The sequence below is a fragment of the Rhinoraja longicauda genome, chromosome 27 (genome assembly GCF_053455715.1).
Source record: "Rhinoraja longicauda isolate Sanriku21f chromosome 27, sRhiLon1.1, whole genome shotgun sequence".
NCBI lineage: Eukaryota > Metazoa > Chordata > Chondrichthyes > Rajiformes > Arhynchobatidae > Rhinoraja > Rhinoraja longicauda.
In genome coordinates this window covers 17,591,098-17,607,731 of record NC_135979.1, presented here as the reverse complement: position 1 = coordinate 17,607,731, position 16,634 = coordinate 17,591,098, and the positions used below count along the sequence as shown (strand labels likewise).

The window sequence follows — 16,634 nt, the reverse complement described above, 5'->3', positions numbered from 1 at the left end:
CATTTTCTCTTCATGTTATAACATGTTTCATTTCTAATTCTTCACTCTGATGATGAAATATTATAGAGGCAGGAACAGGGCCAAAAGCACATCTTGCACAAACAATCCTGGTATTGCAGCGATTGTCAAAAAGTTCATCTTTCCCATCAACCTCTGAAATGTATGTTGTAAAACTGCATCTTAATTGAGCAGACCCTTTCACTATATATTGCTTTAAATACAACAAGTATCAGACAAATTCTAGTATAGTAATCACAGCACAATGTAAAGTGCAATTTTAACAATTTTCAGGTGTACACAATTTTATATCACACAGCTGCTTCTTGCTACGTTATGAAATGTTAAAGAGTGCAAAGACCAAACACAAATCATAATTTAAAATAATTCTGTAAAATAGTCAATAATTGAGAAGATATTTTACAGTTTGCATATCCACATTGTTCAAAGGCATTCAGTCTTGACATTTTCACAAAGTTTAAGTTACATCTGGTGCAGCTTTGCTCTAATTAAAATAGCAATAATGTCCAGCTGATCAACTTACGGTCATTCTTTAAATCAGTAGTTATTTGAAAATATGGTAGGAAATACAAGGAACCACAAAATATCTACATATGTTTATAAATTCAATAATGAAAAATAGTCAATTCCACCACTTGCACAAAATGTTTCTATTAACAAATGCAATTTTGTCTTGCATCTCAAGGTGACACAAGCCTGAAGCAATCAAAAGCAGCCTGATTTTGATATGTTACAGGGGACATATGCAATTAAGGTAGTTGTCAAGAAGCTGTTCGACAACAAATATGTATGTTGCATTTTGATACTTCTGTTCTAAAATAGACATGCATGTTACAAGTTAGCATAGCCAATTCAAGCCAGAATTACTGTGGAACACAATAGAATCAACAACCCTGCCATGTTGCCGTGGCTTTGCCATTAAGAGTTTTGAAATCCAATGAATAGCATAGAAAATGCATAGTACAAGAAGCCAGTATCTTGATGTTGTATGGGACTCAATTAAAGTATTATATTCACAATTCTTTGCACTGTCTCACACAAAGATACACAAAAGAAACAAATCCAAAAGGTACTCATAACAGATGACTTGTAAAACATAGATTTCACACAAAACTGACTTCTCAACAAAGGACCTACAGGGTTTAATCGTGTATGTACTATTGAGATAAAGTTCCAGTTGTTCGAAAGCCATCTGGTTAGTGGCAAATTATTGGACTTCCCTGCAATGCTGTTTTTTAAGATACAAAACCGCAACTACTACTCTTCAACGATGAAAACAAACATTTGCTAGTTTTCTGCAGCAGACTATATATTATATCCCAGTCCAATGACCAATTGAAAATCACGTATTAGCGAATGCACAATTCTATGAGCACAGAACTGCAGAGGAATAGGCCCGTCTGCTAATAATGCCTGTGCCAAATGCAAGAATATGAAACATATAAAAGAAACATGATGTACTGCTGCCATCATCTGGGAGAGTACAAAGTGCAAATAATTTCACACATGAACTTCTAGGCAGAGGATGATTCTGTATTGCACAAAAAAGTTAGCATAACCAATTTAATGCCAGGCAAAGCAGGCGCAAACTCTATTAATAAAGTGATCAACGGGGTTATGCAACAAATGGTTGATCAAATTGAAATTCTGTGGCAATCACAGGCTAATGTTCTTGCATGCAAACCAAAAAATTTAAGACATGTTGGTACAAGAAATCATTTAAAGTAATTGTTGAAAATTGCAATTCCATTGGGCACAATATCTCTCCTCACATGCTACTCACTAATCATTATGCTTCTGAAAATTTGCTTCCTTTTTCCAAGAAGTTGGTCCTCCCCAGAATAATGTGGAGAAAGTTAAAATAAAAACAAATATTGATTCTCATGGCATTTGTTTGTTTTATAAAATGACTGGCTGACTTGATACGAAGGATGGCAGGCACTGCAGAAACAAGTATTTTGAGATTCTCAGTACAAAAGAATCAAAGGGAGAGAAGGAATGGGTGACGTTTCGGGTCGAGACCCTTCTTCAGACTGATGTCGGGGGTGGGACAAAGGAAGGATATAGGTGGAGACAGGAAGATAGAGGGAGATCTGGGAAGGAGGAGGGGAAGGGAGGGACAGAGGAGCTATCTGAAGTTGGAGAAGTCGACGTTCATACCACCGGGCCGCAAACTGCCCAGGCGAAATATGAGGTGCTGCTCCTCCAATTTTCGGCGGGCCTCACTATGGCACTGGAGGAGGCCCATGACAGAGAGGTCAGACTGGGAATGGGAGGGGGAGTTAAAGTGCTGGGCCACCGGGAGATCAGTTGCGTTAATGCGGACCGAGCGCAGGTGTTCAGCGAAGCGATCGCCGAGCCTGCGCTTGGTTTCGCCGATATAGATAAGTTGACATCTAGAGCAGCGGATGCAATAGATGAGGTTGGAGGAGGTGCAGGTGAACCTCTGTCTCACCTGGAAAGAATGTTTGGGTCCTTTGATGGAGTTGAGGGGGGAGGTAAAGGGACAAGTGTTGCATCTCGTGCGGTTGCAAGGGAAAGTGCCCGGGGTTAGGGTGGTTTGGGTAGGAAGGGACGAGTGGACCAGGGAGTTACGGAGGGAACGGTCTCTGCGGAACGCAGAGAGGGGAGGGGATGGGAAGATATGGCCAGTGGTGGGGTCCTGTTGTAGGTGACGGAAATGTTGGTGGATGATATGTTGGATCCGCTGGCTGGTGGGGTGGAAGGTGAGAACGAGGGGGATCCTGTCCTTGTTGTGAGTGTGGGGATGGGGAGCAAGAGCGGAGCTGCGGGATGTAGAAGAGACCCTAGTGAGAGCCTCATCTATAATGGAGGAGGGGAAGCCCCGTTTTCTGAAAAACGAGGACATCTCGGAAGCCCTAGTGTGAAACACCTCATCCCGGGCGCAGATGCGGCGTAGACGGAGGAATTGGGAGTAGGGGATAGACTTTTTGCAGGGGACCGGGTGGGAAGAAGTGTAGTCCAGATAGCTGTGCGAGTCGGTGGGCTTGTAATAAATGTCCGTCACTAGTTTTTCTCCTGTGATGGAGATGGTGAGGTCCAGAAACGGGAGGGAGATGTCAGAGATAGTCCAGGTATATTTAAGGGCAGGATGGAAATTGGAGGTGAAGTGTATAAAGTCAGTGAGTTCTGCATGGGTGCAAGAGGTAGCACCAATGCAGTCGTCGATGTAGCGGAGGTAGAGTTCGAGGATGGGGCCAGTGTACGTCTGGAACAGGGATTGTTCGACGTACCCAACAAAGAGGCAGGCGTAGCTAGGGCCCATGCGAGTGCCCATAGCTACGCCTCTGGTTTGGAGGAAGTGGGAGGAGTCAAAGGAGAAGTTGTTGAGGGTAAGAACCAGCTCTGCTAGGCGGAGGAGAGTGTTGGTCGATGGGGATTGGCTGGTTCTACGGTCGAGGATGAAACGGAGGGCTTCGAGACCATCCTTGTGGGGGATGGAAGTGTAGAGTGACTGGACATCCATGGTGAAAATGAGGGAGTGGGGGCCTGGGAACCGGAAGTTATCCAGGAGATGGAGAGCGTGTGAGGTGTCTTGGACGTAGGTGGGGAGGGATTTGACCAGGGGGGATAGGATGGAGTCGAGGTAGGTAGAGATAAGTTCGGTGGGGCATGAGCAGGCAGAGACAATGGGTCTGCCGGGACAATTGTGTTTGTGGATTTTGGGTAGGAGGTAGAATCGGGACGTGCGGGGCTGGGGAACTATGAGATTGGAGGCACTGAGGGGTAGTTCGCCGGAGTTGGTGAGGTCGGTGATGGTGCTGGTGATGAAGGTCTGGTGTTTATCGGTGGGGTCATGGTCCAGGGATAGGTAGGAAGAGGTGTCTGATAGTTGTCGTCTGGCCTCGGTGCGGTAGAGGTCAGCACGCCAGACTACCACAGCCCCTCCCTTGTCAGCGGGTTTAATTATTAAGTCCGGATTTTTGCGGAGTGAGTTGAGGGCTGCACGTTCAGGAGGGGAGAGGTTGGAGTTAGTCAGGGGAGTGGAAAATTTGAGGCGGCCGATGTCACGCCGGCAGTTTGAAATAAAAAGTTCTAGTGGGGGTAGTAGGCCATACTGGGGGGTAAAAGTGGAGGGGGTCCGTTGGAGACGGGAGAAGGGGTCATCAGTGGTGGGTCGGGACTCCTTGCCATGGAAAAAGGCTCGGAGGCGGAGGCGGCGGAAGAAGAGCTCCACGTCATGGCGGACGCGGAACTCGTTGATGTGGGGGCGGAGGGGAACAAAGGACCGACCGTTCGGTGTCTGAAAGGGGGAGGTCAGGGGGGATGGTGAACACCCGGCAATGGTGGGGGTTGGGGTCGGATGGAGGCAGGGGGGCAGGTGGAGGGGATGTATGGTGGGGGGGTGGTGGGTTAGCTGGGCAGAGGGGGGCATGAGAACCGATGTGGGGAGTACTGGGGGTCGCCTGGCTGAAGGGGGAAGGGGGAGACCCAGTGGAACCCCTGCTGTAGTTACCTGTAGTAGAGGGTGGGCAGTAGGACCCAGCAGTGCTGAGGAGCTCTGCCTGGTGGGGGCTGTGGGCCCAGCGCGGTGTGTGTGGGCCAGGTGGAGCTGCAGCCTGTTGTTGGTCCCGGGGGCCGGGTACAGCGACGGCTGTGACCTGCTGCTGGGCGGTGGAGCGGCGCGGGTCAGCACGGTCGCTGGGGGAAGCCCGCGGGGACCCGGAGTCCGGGTAAGTGACGGTCGGCTCGGTCAGCGGATGGCCGGGGAGGGCGTGGGCGGCGGTGAAGGGGTCGGGAAGGTCGGCGGCAGCGGTGAAGGTGTCGGGAAGGACGTGGGCGGCAGCAGTGAAGGGGTCGGGAAGGACGTGGGCGGCAGCGGCGGTGCAGAGGCCCCGGGGAGGCGGTGGAGGTCGGCGGCAGCAGCCTCAGGTGAGCCTACTACCCCCACTAGAACTTTTTATTTCAAACTGCCGGCGTGACATCGGCCGCCTCAAATTTTCCACTCCCCTGACTAACTCCAACCTCTCCCCTCCTGAACGTGCAGCCCTCAACTCACTCCGCAACAACCCGGACTTAATAATTAAACCCGCTGACAAGGGAGGGGCTGTGGTAGTCTGGCGTGCTGACCTCTACCGCACCGAGGCCAGACGACAACTATCAGACACCTCTTCCTACCTATCCCTGGACCATGACCCCACCGATAAACACCAGACCTTCATCACCAGCACCATCACCGACCTCACCAACTCCGGCGAACTACCCCTCAGTGCCTCCAATCTCATAGTTCCCCAGCCCCGCACGTCCCGATTCTACCTCCTACCCAAAATCCACAAACACAATTGTCCCGGCAGACCCATTGTCTCTGCCTGCTCATGCCCCACCGAACTTATCTCTACCTACCTCGACTCCATCCTATCCCCCCTGGTCAAATCCCTCCCCACCTACGTCCAAGACACCTCACACGCTCTCCATCTCCTGGATAACTTCCGGTTCCCAGGCCCCCACTCCCTCATTTTCACCATGGATGTCCAGTCACTCTACACTTCCATCCCCCACAAGGATGGTCTCGAAGCCCTCCGTTTCATCCTCGACCGTAGAACCAGCCAATCCCCATCGACCAACACTCTCCTCCGCCTAGCAGAGCTGGTTCTTACCCTCAACAACTTCTCCTTTGACTCCTCCCACTTCCTCCAAACCAGAGGCGTAGCTATGGGCACTCGCATGGGCCCTAGCTACGCCTGCCTCTTTGTTGGGTACGTCGAACAATCCCTGTTCCAGACGTACACTGGCCCCATCCCCGAACTTTACCTCCGCTACATCGACGACTGCATTGGTGCTACCTCTTGCACCCATGCAGAACTCACTGACTTTATACACTTCACCTCCAATTTCCATCCTGCCCTTAAATATACCTGGACTATCTCTGACATCTCCCTCCCGTTTCTGGACCTCACCATCTCCATCACAGGAGAAAAACTAGTGACGGACATTTATTACAAGCCCACCGACTCGCACAGCTATCTGGACTACACTTCTTCCCACCCGGTCCCCTGCAAAAAGTCTATCCCCTACTCCCAATTCCTCCGTCTACGCCGCATCTGCGCCCGGGATGAGGTGTTTCACACTAGGGCTTCCGAGATGTCCTCGTTTTTCAGAAAACGGGGCTTCCCCTCCTCCATTATAGATGAGGCTCTCACTAGGGTCTCTTCTACATCCCGCAGCTCCGCTCTTGCTCCCCATCCCCACACTCACAACAAGGACAGGATCCCCCTCGTTCTCACCTTCCACCCCACCAGCCAGCGGATCCAACATATCATCCACCAACATTTCCGTCACCTACAACAGGACCCCACCACTGGCCATATCTTCCCATCCCCTCCCCTCTCTGCGTTCCGCAGAGACCGTTCCCTCCGTAACTCCCTGGTCCACTCGTCCCTTCCTACCCAAACCACCCTAACCCCGGGCACTTTCCCTTGCAACCGCACGAGATGCAACACTTGTCCCTTTACCTCCCCCCTCAACTCCATCAAAGGACCCAAACATTCTTTCCAGGTGAGACAGAGGTTCACCTGCACCTCCTCCAACCTCATCTATTGCATCCGCTGCTCTAGATGTCAACTTATCTATATCGGCGAAACCAAGCGCAGGCTCGGCGATCGCTTCGCTGAACACCTGCGCTCGGTCCGCATTAACGCAGCTGATCTCCCGGTGGCCCAGCACTTTAACTCCCCCTCCCATTCCCAGTCTGACCTCTCTGTCATGGGCCTCCTCCAGTGCCATAGTGAGGCCCGCCGGAAATTGGAGGAGCAGCACCTCATATTTCGCCTGGGCAGTTTGCGGCCCGGTGGTATGAACGTCGATTCTCCAACTTCAGATAGCTCCTCTGTCCCTCCCTTCCCCTCCTCCTTCCCAGATCTCCCTCTATCTTCCTGTCTCCACCTATATCCTTCCTTTGTCCCACCCCCGACATCAGTCTGAAGAAGGGTCTCGACCCGAAACGTCACCCATTCCTTCTCTCCCGAGATGCTGCCTGACCTGCTGAGTTACTCCAGCATTTTGTGAATAAATCGATTTGTACCAGCATCTGCAGTTATTTTCTTATACAAAAGAATCAAAGCTATCTTTCTGCTGCCTAAAGTTCAAAGATTCAATAAACTTATCCGAAACTTTTTAAAAACTCTATCTTGGATTTCTCTCTCAATATCTTTTCCAAGGCATTAAAACCAATAGAATTTTTGTTACAGAAATTATGCAATCAAAATTAAAAGGAAAGGTATTCTGATGGTTTTAAAATTTTACAGGGCAAGTATAAAACCAATTGCGATAATCTTCAAAGTTCACATTCACACTTATTTTAATTAATTAAATTAAAGAGTTCATAATCAAAATTCAATTAGAAAATGAGACACAAAGAATTCTGTTCAACATGATACCCCACAATGCATTTTTAAGCTGCAATAGCTTTGTTGTAGAGGAAAAAATATTGTCTAAAGGATCCCAGGTCATATCAGTCATTGAAAAATATTTCGATATTAAGTCTTGTGACACCACAGTCCTTCCAGGATGAGAAATAAATCAGTGGCACCCATTCTCATTAATATGCAATATATGTTATTGTGAACACCAAACACCTTTAAAAACCTAGTGAAAGACTAATGGGCAGCTAATTACATTGCAACAACAAAACAAGAATAAGGTTAAAAGGATCGGGGCTAAACACAAGCAGGTGGGGCTAGTGTAGATGGGCCATATTGGTCAGCGTGGGCAGGTTGGGCTGAAGGGCCTGTTGCCATGCTTTATGACTCAAAAGAAGTTTCAGAATTTGTCATTCTCACTTATGTTTCATCAACTTTTCTAATTTCACGTACAGCTGTGAAAACTGGTGATTCATGTATAATGTATGCATAAAGCAATACAACTCACTACCTGGACCATAATTTTAAAATGTTTATTTTGAGTTTAAGGGATATGGAACTGGCTACAGAAAGTTAATGTTAGAACAATACAGCACAGGAACGGCCCCTTCTGCCCACGATGTTTGAGCCAAACTTGCAGAGTTAAACTGATGTCAGCTACCTGTACATGATCCACATCTCTCTATTCCCTACACTTCTCTGTGCGTGTCAAGGCCTCTTAAACACAACTATCATATGGGCAGAAGGCTCCCAGGTTGCTGTGGAGCTGGCAGAAGGAAGACCCGGTATGCCACGGCGGGAGGCGGAAGCCTCCACATCTTTCTTGTAATGGGCAAGCACTCAATACACTAAATGCGGCCTAACCAAAGTCCTATAGATCTGCATCATGACTTCCTGACTCCTTCAATGCCCCTAGCAATGAAGGCAAGCATATCATACACCTTGACCACCCTATCTAATTGTGCGGCCACCTTCAGTGATCTACAAAATTTCTTCTCCAAGATCCCTCTACACATCAGTGGTCTTGTCATCACCTCTCTCGCTCTCTCCTTACATTCAACTTCCCAAAGTGCAACACTTCACGCTTGCTCAGGTTAAACTCCATCTGCCATTTATCAGCTGACCTATAATTCCTGCTTCTTCTGACAGCCTTCTTCATTGCAACTCCTCCAATTTTGGTGTCATCAGCAAACATACTCACCAACCCATCTATATTTGAGTACAGATAAAAAAAGATATATATATATATATAAATATAAATAAATATAAAATCTGGGCTTAAATATAGATGGGTTGGTGAGTACGTTTGCTGATGACACCAAAATTGGAGGAGTTGCAATGAAGAAAGTTTTATATATACTGGTCACAGAAGTTGAACCAGGATATCTACCTTCCACCACAATGCTCTGTCATCCATGAATAAACCAGTTCTGAATCCAAAGTGTTCAAAACAAAACAGTCCACAAAACAAATTGAATCTATTTTTCCTTCCAACAACTTAAGTGGAAAAAGTAGACTTATTTGATAGTAAGACATGTATGAATATTTCTTAATGAATTGAAATCATAGCCCTAATTGGGGCCTCAAAAAATTAAATTGTGGAAATACCCAAATTATCCATAATTGATTAACATCCACACTGGTGCAAACTAGTTATTGTAATTGTATGATATTGCTACTCTGTATTGAGGAGCACTAACTGTTTTTCAAATTACCTATTGATTATGATAGTTTCCTGAATGTAGATTAGCTAAGATAGTTCTACATGGAAAGTAAATTATTGGCAGTAAAATGTCTTGGGACATGCAAAAGAACATAAAAGATTCTTTGTAAAGCAAACCTTTATGAATGCAACACAAATAAACATGAAATGTTTTGTAAATACTCCATGGCAATTTGGCGCAGAAAGTGTTTTGCTTCAATTATCTTACCATTAAAGAGCAACTAAAAGCCAGTTATCAAATATTTTACAAATATATTGATCTGGATACACTGGTGGCACAGTGGTAGAGTTGTTGCCTTACAGCGCCAGAACTCCGGGATCAATCCTGACTATGGGTGTTTGTCTGTACGGAGTCTGTACGTTTTCCCCGTGACCTGCATGGGTTTTCACCGGGATATCTGGTTTCCTCGCACACTCCAAAGATGTAAAGGTTTGTAGGTTAATTGGCTTAGTACAATTGTCCTCAGTGTGTGTAGGATAGCGTTAGTGTGCAGGGATCTCTGGATGATGTAGACTCAGTGGGCTGAAGGGCCTGTTTCCACACTATCTCTAAACTAAACAGGCTGTGTTGAAATATTATCATCCAAGGTTGCAAAATTTGTAAGTTTACAAATATTAATCAGCTCAACGGTTTTGCACAAGCTCATCAATGGCACATTGTTACAAATGAAGCAATGCTGCACATCAATCCCATTTGTTATAATCAAATATCCCAAATTACAAAGAGAATGATGGAAACCTCACAAGTACTTTAACTCAAATAATGCTGTGCAAGCTCATCAGTCCAAGAGTGAAACCAGTTCACAGTTGTATTGCAAATGCACCCATTAGGAATCAAACAGTTTAAAAGGGATGTAGAATATACAGGGACCATACCAGAGGTAGGATTGCACATTACAAACATCTAATAGCTGATGTTTCATTACAATGACACAGCAGATGAGACCGAAGTAATTAAAGGCCAGAGTTGCAATTGAGTCATTGCTTGTTATGTTGCCAGCAACATATTTCTAAAAGCTATGTATGATAAGCACTTATTTGTATATTCATGGTATCAGCTAGCAATCCAGAAATCTCGCAGTATTTCTTAATAACCCATTCAGGAAAGTATTGCTCAAAATGTCTCCCCTTCATGAACATGTGTTCAAACTCGACTGGAGAAAGTTTTTGATCATAATTGCTTGGAACCTTGATCTTCTTTTAAAACATGCTAGACTCAAACCAGCACTGTTCTATTACAGCTCTGCACAGACAAGATAATGTTTCTATTATCTTCAAATTCATTTGTCAGAAAATGTATTCCAAGCCCAAAGATGTGGGTGACTTTCTCTTCCAACTGATCTCACTTCACTGCTTTCCAAAGAAAGATGTATCATTGGTGTGCTGTACATCCAGCACATTTTTTTTGGGGGGGGGGTCGGGTAAATATTTGCAAGAAATAATAAGAATTACGATTAGAACATAGCACGAGGAGTTTAGAGTAAATGTAAAAGACCCACTACCCTTCGGATCAAAAACTGGCATTGGTATACGATTGTTATGTCTACCAAGATACATTAAAAAGTTTTGTGTGCTAAACAGGCAGATCATGCCATACAAGTACAATCATACCACACCCCAAGAAGTTATGCAAAATGAGAAAGGAAAAAGTGTAGAATGTGTTGCAGCTAGAAAGTGCAAATAAAAATGTACAAGAGCTGTAATGAGGGAGATTGGTAATACATCCTTAGCATTGAGAGGTTTGTTCACAAGTCTGATAACAGCGTGGAAGAAGCTATTCTTGAATCTGGTGGTAGGAGTTTTCAAATCTTTTGCCCAAAAGCGAGAATGAACGAGTTCCTTGATTATGCTAGTTACAGCCACAAGGAGTGCAGATGCAAACAAACCATCATACACAAGAGAGAAGGTGAGGGGAAAAAATGTCTGCTGGGGATTTCTCAACAAGTGCAATAGAAAACTTGGATAAAGACATTAATTCAGGAAATGTGGATACAATAAAAAACCTCAAGCTACCCAACTCAGAATCAGAATCATTATAACATCTGCAGAGAAATTTTATTCAGATACTTCAGTCTGAAGAAAGGTCTCAACCCGAAAAGTCACCTATTCCTTTTCAGAGATGCTGTCTGGCCCAGAGTTCCTCCAGCTTTGTGTCCATCTTTGGTTTAAACCGGCATCTGCAGTTCCTTCCTACACACTTCATTCTAATGTTTACTTACTTGATTTGAATTGCGAGTGCATTTGTTTTAGTTTAGTTTAGTGATGCAGATTGGAAACAGGTCCTTCGGTCCACCGAGTCTACACCAACCAACGATCCCCACACACTAACACTATCCCACACACACTAGGGACAATTTACAATTATACAAATTATACCACGCCAATTAACCTAGAAACCTGTTTGTCTTTGGAGTGTGGGAGGAAACCGGAGCTCCTGGAGAAAACACACACAGGTCACGAGGAGAATGTACAAATTCCGCACAGACAAGCATCTAAGATCAAACCCAGGTCTCTGGCGCTGCAAGGCAGCAACTTTACCACCGCGCCACTGTTTGTTAAAGCTATTTGCAAAGCCATAACAAGTACAGCCATCAGCAATAGTTGTCCCCACCATCTTTGGTTTCCATATATAAACTCAAAATGATCATGCTGTCACTTGCCTCAGTTAAGAATGCAGAACAGTGGCACTAGCAAATTCTGAAATTAAAACCTAACAAACCCTTTATGCAAACTGACATCTTCTCTAGTAAAAGGCTTCCTTTAAGATTACAGTACCACGTACAGCATTATTCTTGATTGGCTGCATCCTGATTCAAACTACTATTTCTGGTACCATTTTCTCCATTTATTTTGTCTACCTCCATTAAATTTGAATTTTAAGAGAAAAATATTTGGAATTGTAAAGCTACATAGAATTGGACAATAATTCACTTTTAGCCTAAATACATAAACTGCCACGCAGTTATTCCCCACACATCGGAACACCATTGAAACATCCAGCTCCAATGAGGCCAAGGAGCCTTCGACTATCTAGAAACAAAAAGTCAAAAATAGAATTTGGTGATTCGACCAATACTACAAATAAGAACAGAACACAGATAACCCAACACATTCCAAATGCAAAAACTAAACATAGCATGATGTTGGCAAGTCAGAACTAAAATAAAATACTAGCAATACTCAGTAGTTTGGGTGGCATATGTGATGGAAGAAATAGTTAAAACATTTCAGATTGAAGACCTTCCTTTAGAATAATAGCATTCTAAACTTAACACAAATGGAAATGTTTAACTATTAGAGCTGCAGGTTTCAGCAGTTCTCCAAAAAAATGTTGACAGCCTCTGCTCCTGGTAACTGGTCTTCAATCAGCAGAGGATCTGAAAGTGGCAAGTGAATTCCCCTACCTACACAGCTGCATGTTGAGCACTAGATTTAACCTTCTCCGTTAATAGCAGACAAAAATCACAGATGAACACATATCAAAACTACAGTTGTAATGCAAGTGCAATATTCTGATGTATTGGATTGGCAACGTGAGTGACTTAAGAAGAATGGGAGTCCCAAACTCAACTATGAAAGATCCAGGAAGTTGTTTGTAAATTTTATCTATCTATATGTCCTGGGGTCAACTTAATGCAAGTTTTATTCAAATTGGTCTTATATTTTAAGTTAGAGACATTTTCAAGTTTTTAAATTACCTTTTCCAAGTCCCTGGCCGTCAGACGCATTTGACGTCACAATGGGACCGGCCCGAGCGACGGGAATGGCGGCCAATGAGGGGGGGGTTCTGGGCCGACGGGCTGCCACTAACTCACACACTCCATCCCCCCTGAACCCCCCTCCTCCCCCTCACTCACTCCATCCTCCCTCAACCCCCCTAATCCCTCACCCGCTCCCTCCCCTCCCCCCCACCGCATGAGCTGCGTTTTTGACCGTCCGTGTGTGCGCAGTTGGGGCGACCTGATATTTCGACTTTGAGATGATGCAAACAGCAGCGACCCGTAGCATGCCGCAGCTTGCTTCCGGCCACGTGAGGGGGGTTGGAGTGGTTGAGTGAGTGAGGGGTGCGGGGGGAGATAAGGGGGTTGAGGGGAGATGGAGTTGGGTGAGTGGGTGAGGGAAGGGGGTAAGAAGGGGGGGATAAGGGGGGTTGAGGGGGTATGGAGTGGGTGAGTAATGGGGGCGGTGAGGGGGATGGAGGGGAGGAGGTGGAGATAAGGGTGGTTGAGGGGAGAAAGGGTGGTTGAGGGGAGAAAGGGTGGTTGAGGGGGGATGGAGTGGGTGAGAGGAGGGAATGGGGAAGGGGAGGGTGCTAGACCAATGCAGGAGAAGTTTGGGGGATTGAGGGGGGATGACGTGGGTGAGTGATGGGGGTGAGAGGGGGGATAAGGGCGGTTGAGAAGGGATGGAGTGGGTGGGTGAGTGAGTGAAGGGGAGGGGAGGAGGGGGGTTGAGGGGAGATTGAGTGAGTGAGTGGGGGGGAGGGGAGGAGGAAGGGATAAGGGGGGTTCAGGGGGATGGAGTGGGGGGGGAGGAAGGGGGATGGAGTGGGTGAATGGTGGGGAGAGGGAGGGGAGCATGCTGGACCAATGTACGAGAGGTTTGGGACCAATGAGGGGGAGGGGGCTGCTGTGAATACACAGTTTACTTTGTATCACCCAAAATACACCATGAACGATGAGTTATTGATAAGCACAAGGTAATTAATAATAATAAAACTTTGGCTGATGTCATTTTCTTCAGTATGAAAGTACCAGACAATTTACAAATCTGGGGCAATGACCAAATTATTTTACATCTTAATTTAGTAAGAAGTTAGCAAAAGAGTGGGTGGAAACATATAGTTCGAGCCTAAATCATGCAAGTAGTATGCTGATAGATTCTGCATTTTCACTTGATGGCAGCTCCATTCTTAAACACTGTGGTACTCCAAATGCCAATTATGTTTTAATATTAAAGAACTGAAAGGATAGAAAGCTAATGGTTATTTATTATTTTGGCAGAAGATTACTAAATGTCTTTTATTCTTAAAGTTTGAAAATACTTCCAAGGTTTGTTCACACATAGATGAAGATATCATATTCTCATTGTGAATTATGTTCAACTTTGCTTTATAACAAAGATTAAAAAAATATGTACATTGTACACTGCTTCACCTCTATAGGTACTTTAAAATAAGCATATCATGTGGAAACCCCCTGGAAAATTGTCATTGTGAGCAACAATTAAACAAACACATGTTTGTGGAAGTGCAGAACTGTAATGATAGCCATTTATCAGTTAACACAGTATTAGAATGAGGCCCAGTTAAGGTCTGCCTGGGCCAAAGATCTTTCAACACATCCAAATAACCTCAAGGCACATCAAGATATGCTTAGCTGTTTAATGTGATGAAAGAGAATACGGTGTGTAGGTAGAAACAAGGAACTGTATATGTTGGCTTACAAAAAAGAAAAGAGTATTGGAGTAACTCAGTGGGTGAGGCAGTATACATGTCGCCTGACTCGCTGAGTTACTGTAACACTTTGTGTCTTTTAATGGTGTTTAGGTACAAGTTTTACAAGATGCCACTGACCTTGTACGATTGCAAATATTCAAGGGTTGTTAAGTGAAATAACCGCTCGAAAAGGGGGAAGATCTACAGCTGAAGTTATCAGCTCCCTCCCCTCCATCTTAAAGAGATTACATCACTGGTAGAAGGTTGTCCGCACCGTACAGCCCTCCGTCACTGTGCTGTTGGGTTTTACCTGCGCGTCTATCACAAAGATGAGCGCTCCAGTGCCCCTGAAGATCATCTCATAGTCAAAGGTGGGGTCGAAGAAGTCCACCTGGCCGGGGAAATCCCAGATCTGGAAGTTGACGAAGGAGCTGTTGGAGATGTCGTCCTTATAGATCTTGTTGGTGCTCTCCAGGAAGAGCGTCTCGTTGGGGGACATCTTGTGGAAGACCACCTTCTGGATGGACGACTTGCCGCTCCGCCTGAGGCCCATCAGCAGGATGCGGGGCTTGTTGTCCGACTGCGACTCGTTCCCTTCCATGTCGGCTTCTTCCACCCCATAGCCGAAGTCCTTGGGGAACGAGTCCACCCCGCCGTAACTGCCGGTTAGCTGCTCCTCGTCGCCGTACTGGATCGACATGTCGCGACCCGCGAGGTTGAGGCGCTCCCGCCCTGTCCCGCCCTGCCCGGACTCGGCCGCTCTCAGCTGGACAACAGCGCTCGAGCTTCCCGCACCGCGCAACCTAACTCGTCGCCTCCGCCGCCGCCGCCGCCTCCTCCTTCCCTGTCGCCGCTCATTGGATACGCCTCCTCTCGGCGTCGACCCCGAGCGGTCGGCGCTGCAACACTATTGGCTGCCCTCGACGTCCGTCAAGCGCCCGCCGCCAACAAGTTTGGTGGCATCTGTCATGTGTTAAAATCACCTGACTTTGTCCTGGCAACTTCTGACTTCCTCCTGTGCCAGGAAGCAGCTTCTGGCAATGGAGCAAACAAAAAAAAAAGGGGAGGAGGAGAAGAAGAAGCAGAATCAGGTGGAATTGGAGGTATGAGAGCAGATGACAGCTAGATTGATGGAGGGAAGTGCTGCTGATGGCCGCGAGAAAATGCAGGATGGAAGGAGGGAGTGAACGGTTAATGTGGTTGAAATCTGGCACTGACGTTGCTGTTCCAGCGGGTGAACTGCAATCCCTGTGACCAGAGAGTGCAGCTGAATCATGTGACTGGTTTAACAATGTTTGTTTAACAATGTACAGCAAATCCCTGAATTGCTCAAATAAACTAAGCAGTAGCTGATTATCAAACCGCCTGATTTGAGGGTGGAAGACCATCATCTGTCATGGGTTTACTGACCATGTGAAAATATGCAGTAAAAATTAAATAGTATGCTTTCAAGGTTAGATGGCCCATCCATTCTTAAGACTTTGATATCATCAAAAATAATAGTGGACCAAATATTCTTCAGGGCCTGGAAAGGTGCATTATAATGTGGTACATGGTAGACCAATGCATTTTTTAAAGGTGGAGGAAGGAACTGCAGATGCTGATTTAAATCAAAGATAGACACATGCTCTGAAGAAGGGTCTCGGTCCGAAACGACACCTATTCCTTTTCTCAAGAGAAGCTGTCTGACCCGCTGAGTTACTCCAGCTTTGTGTCTATCTTCGCATTTTTTAAAGGACTCATTGCAAATTTTAATGGCACATAAAACCTAACATTCAATATGTTCAATTTTCTTTTTTCTTATACTTCAACATTGAAAATTGGGCATGTGAAAATATATGGTTTATGGGTCTAATTCATTGTATAAGAGGTAAGGGAAGCAAGAGGCCTTGAGAATCTGGGAGTGGGATAGGGGGAAGAATCATCAAGATATTTGTTTGGAAGAGTAGGAGCCAAGACTTCTAGGATCAACGATAGACACAAAATGCCAGAGTGACTCAAAGGGTCAAGCAGCATCTCTGAAGAGAAGGAATAGGTGATGTTTTGGATCAAGACCCTTCTTCAGACTGAGAGTCAG

General features: G+C 45.8%; 1 protein-coding gene across 1 annotated transcript in view; it reads right to left on the bottom strand.

Moving 5' to 3' along the window:
* rragca (Ras-related GTP binding Ca) overlaps nucleotides 1–15,372 on the bottom strand; it is a 34,084-nt gene extending 18,712 nt beyond the window's left edge. Inside the window, exon 1 of the mRNA XM_078422945.1 lies at nucleotides 14,868–15,372. Within this exon, the coding sequence (XP_078279071.1) occupies nucleotides 14,868–15,257 (390 nt within the window). The 5' untranslated portion in view covers nucleotides 15,258–15,372. The remainder of the gene's footprint in view (nucleotides 1–14,867) is intronic.
* Nucleotides 15,373–16,634: the final 1,262 nt, after the last annotated feature.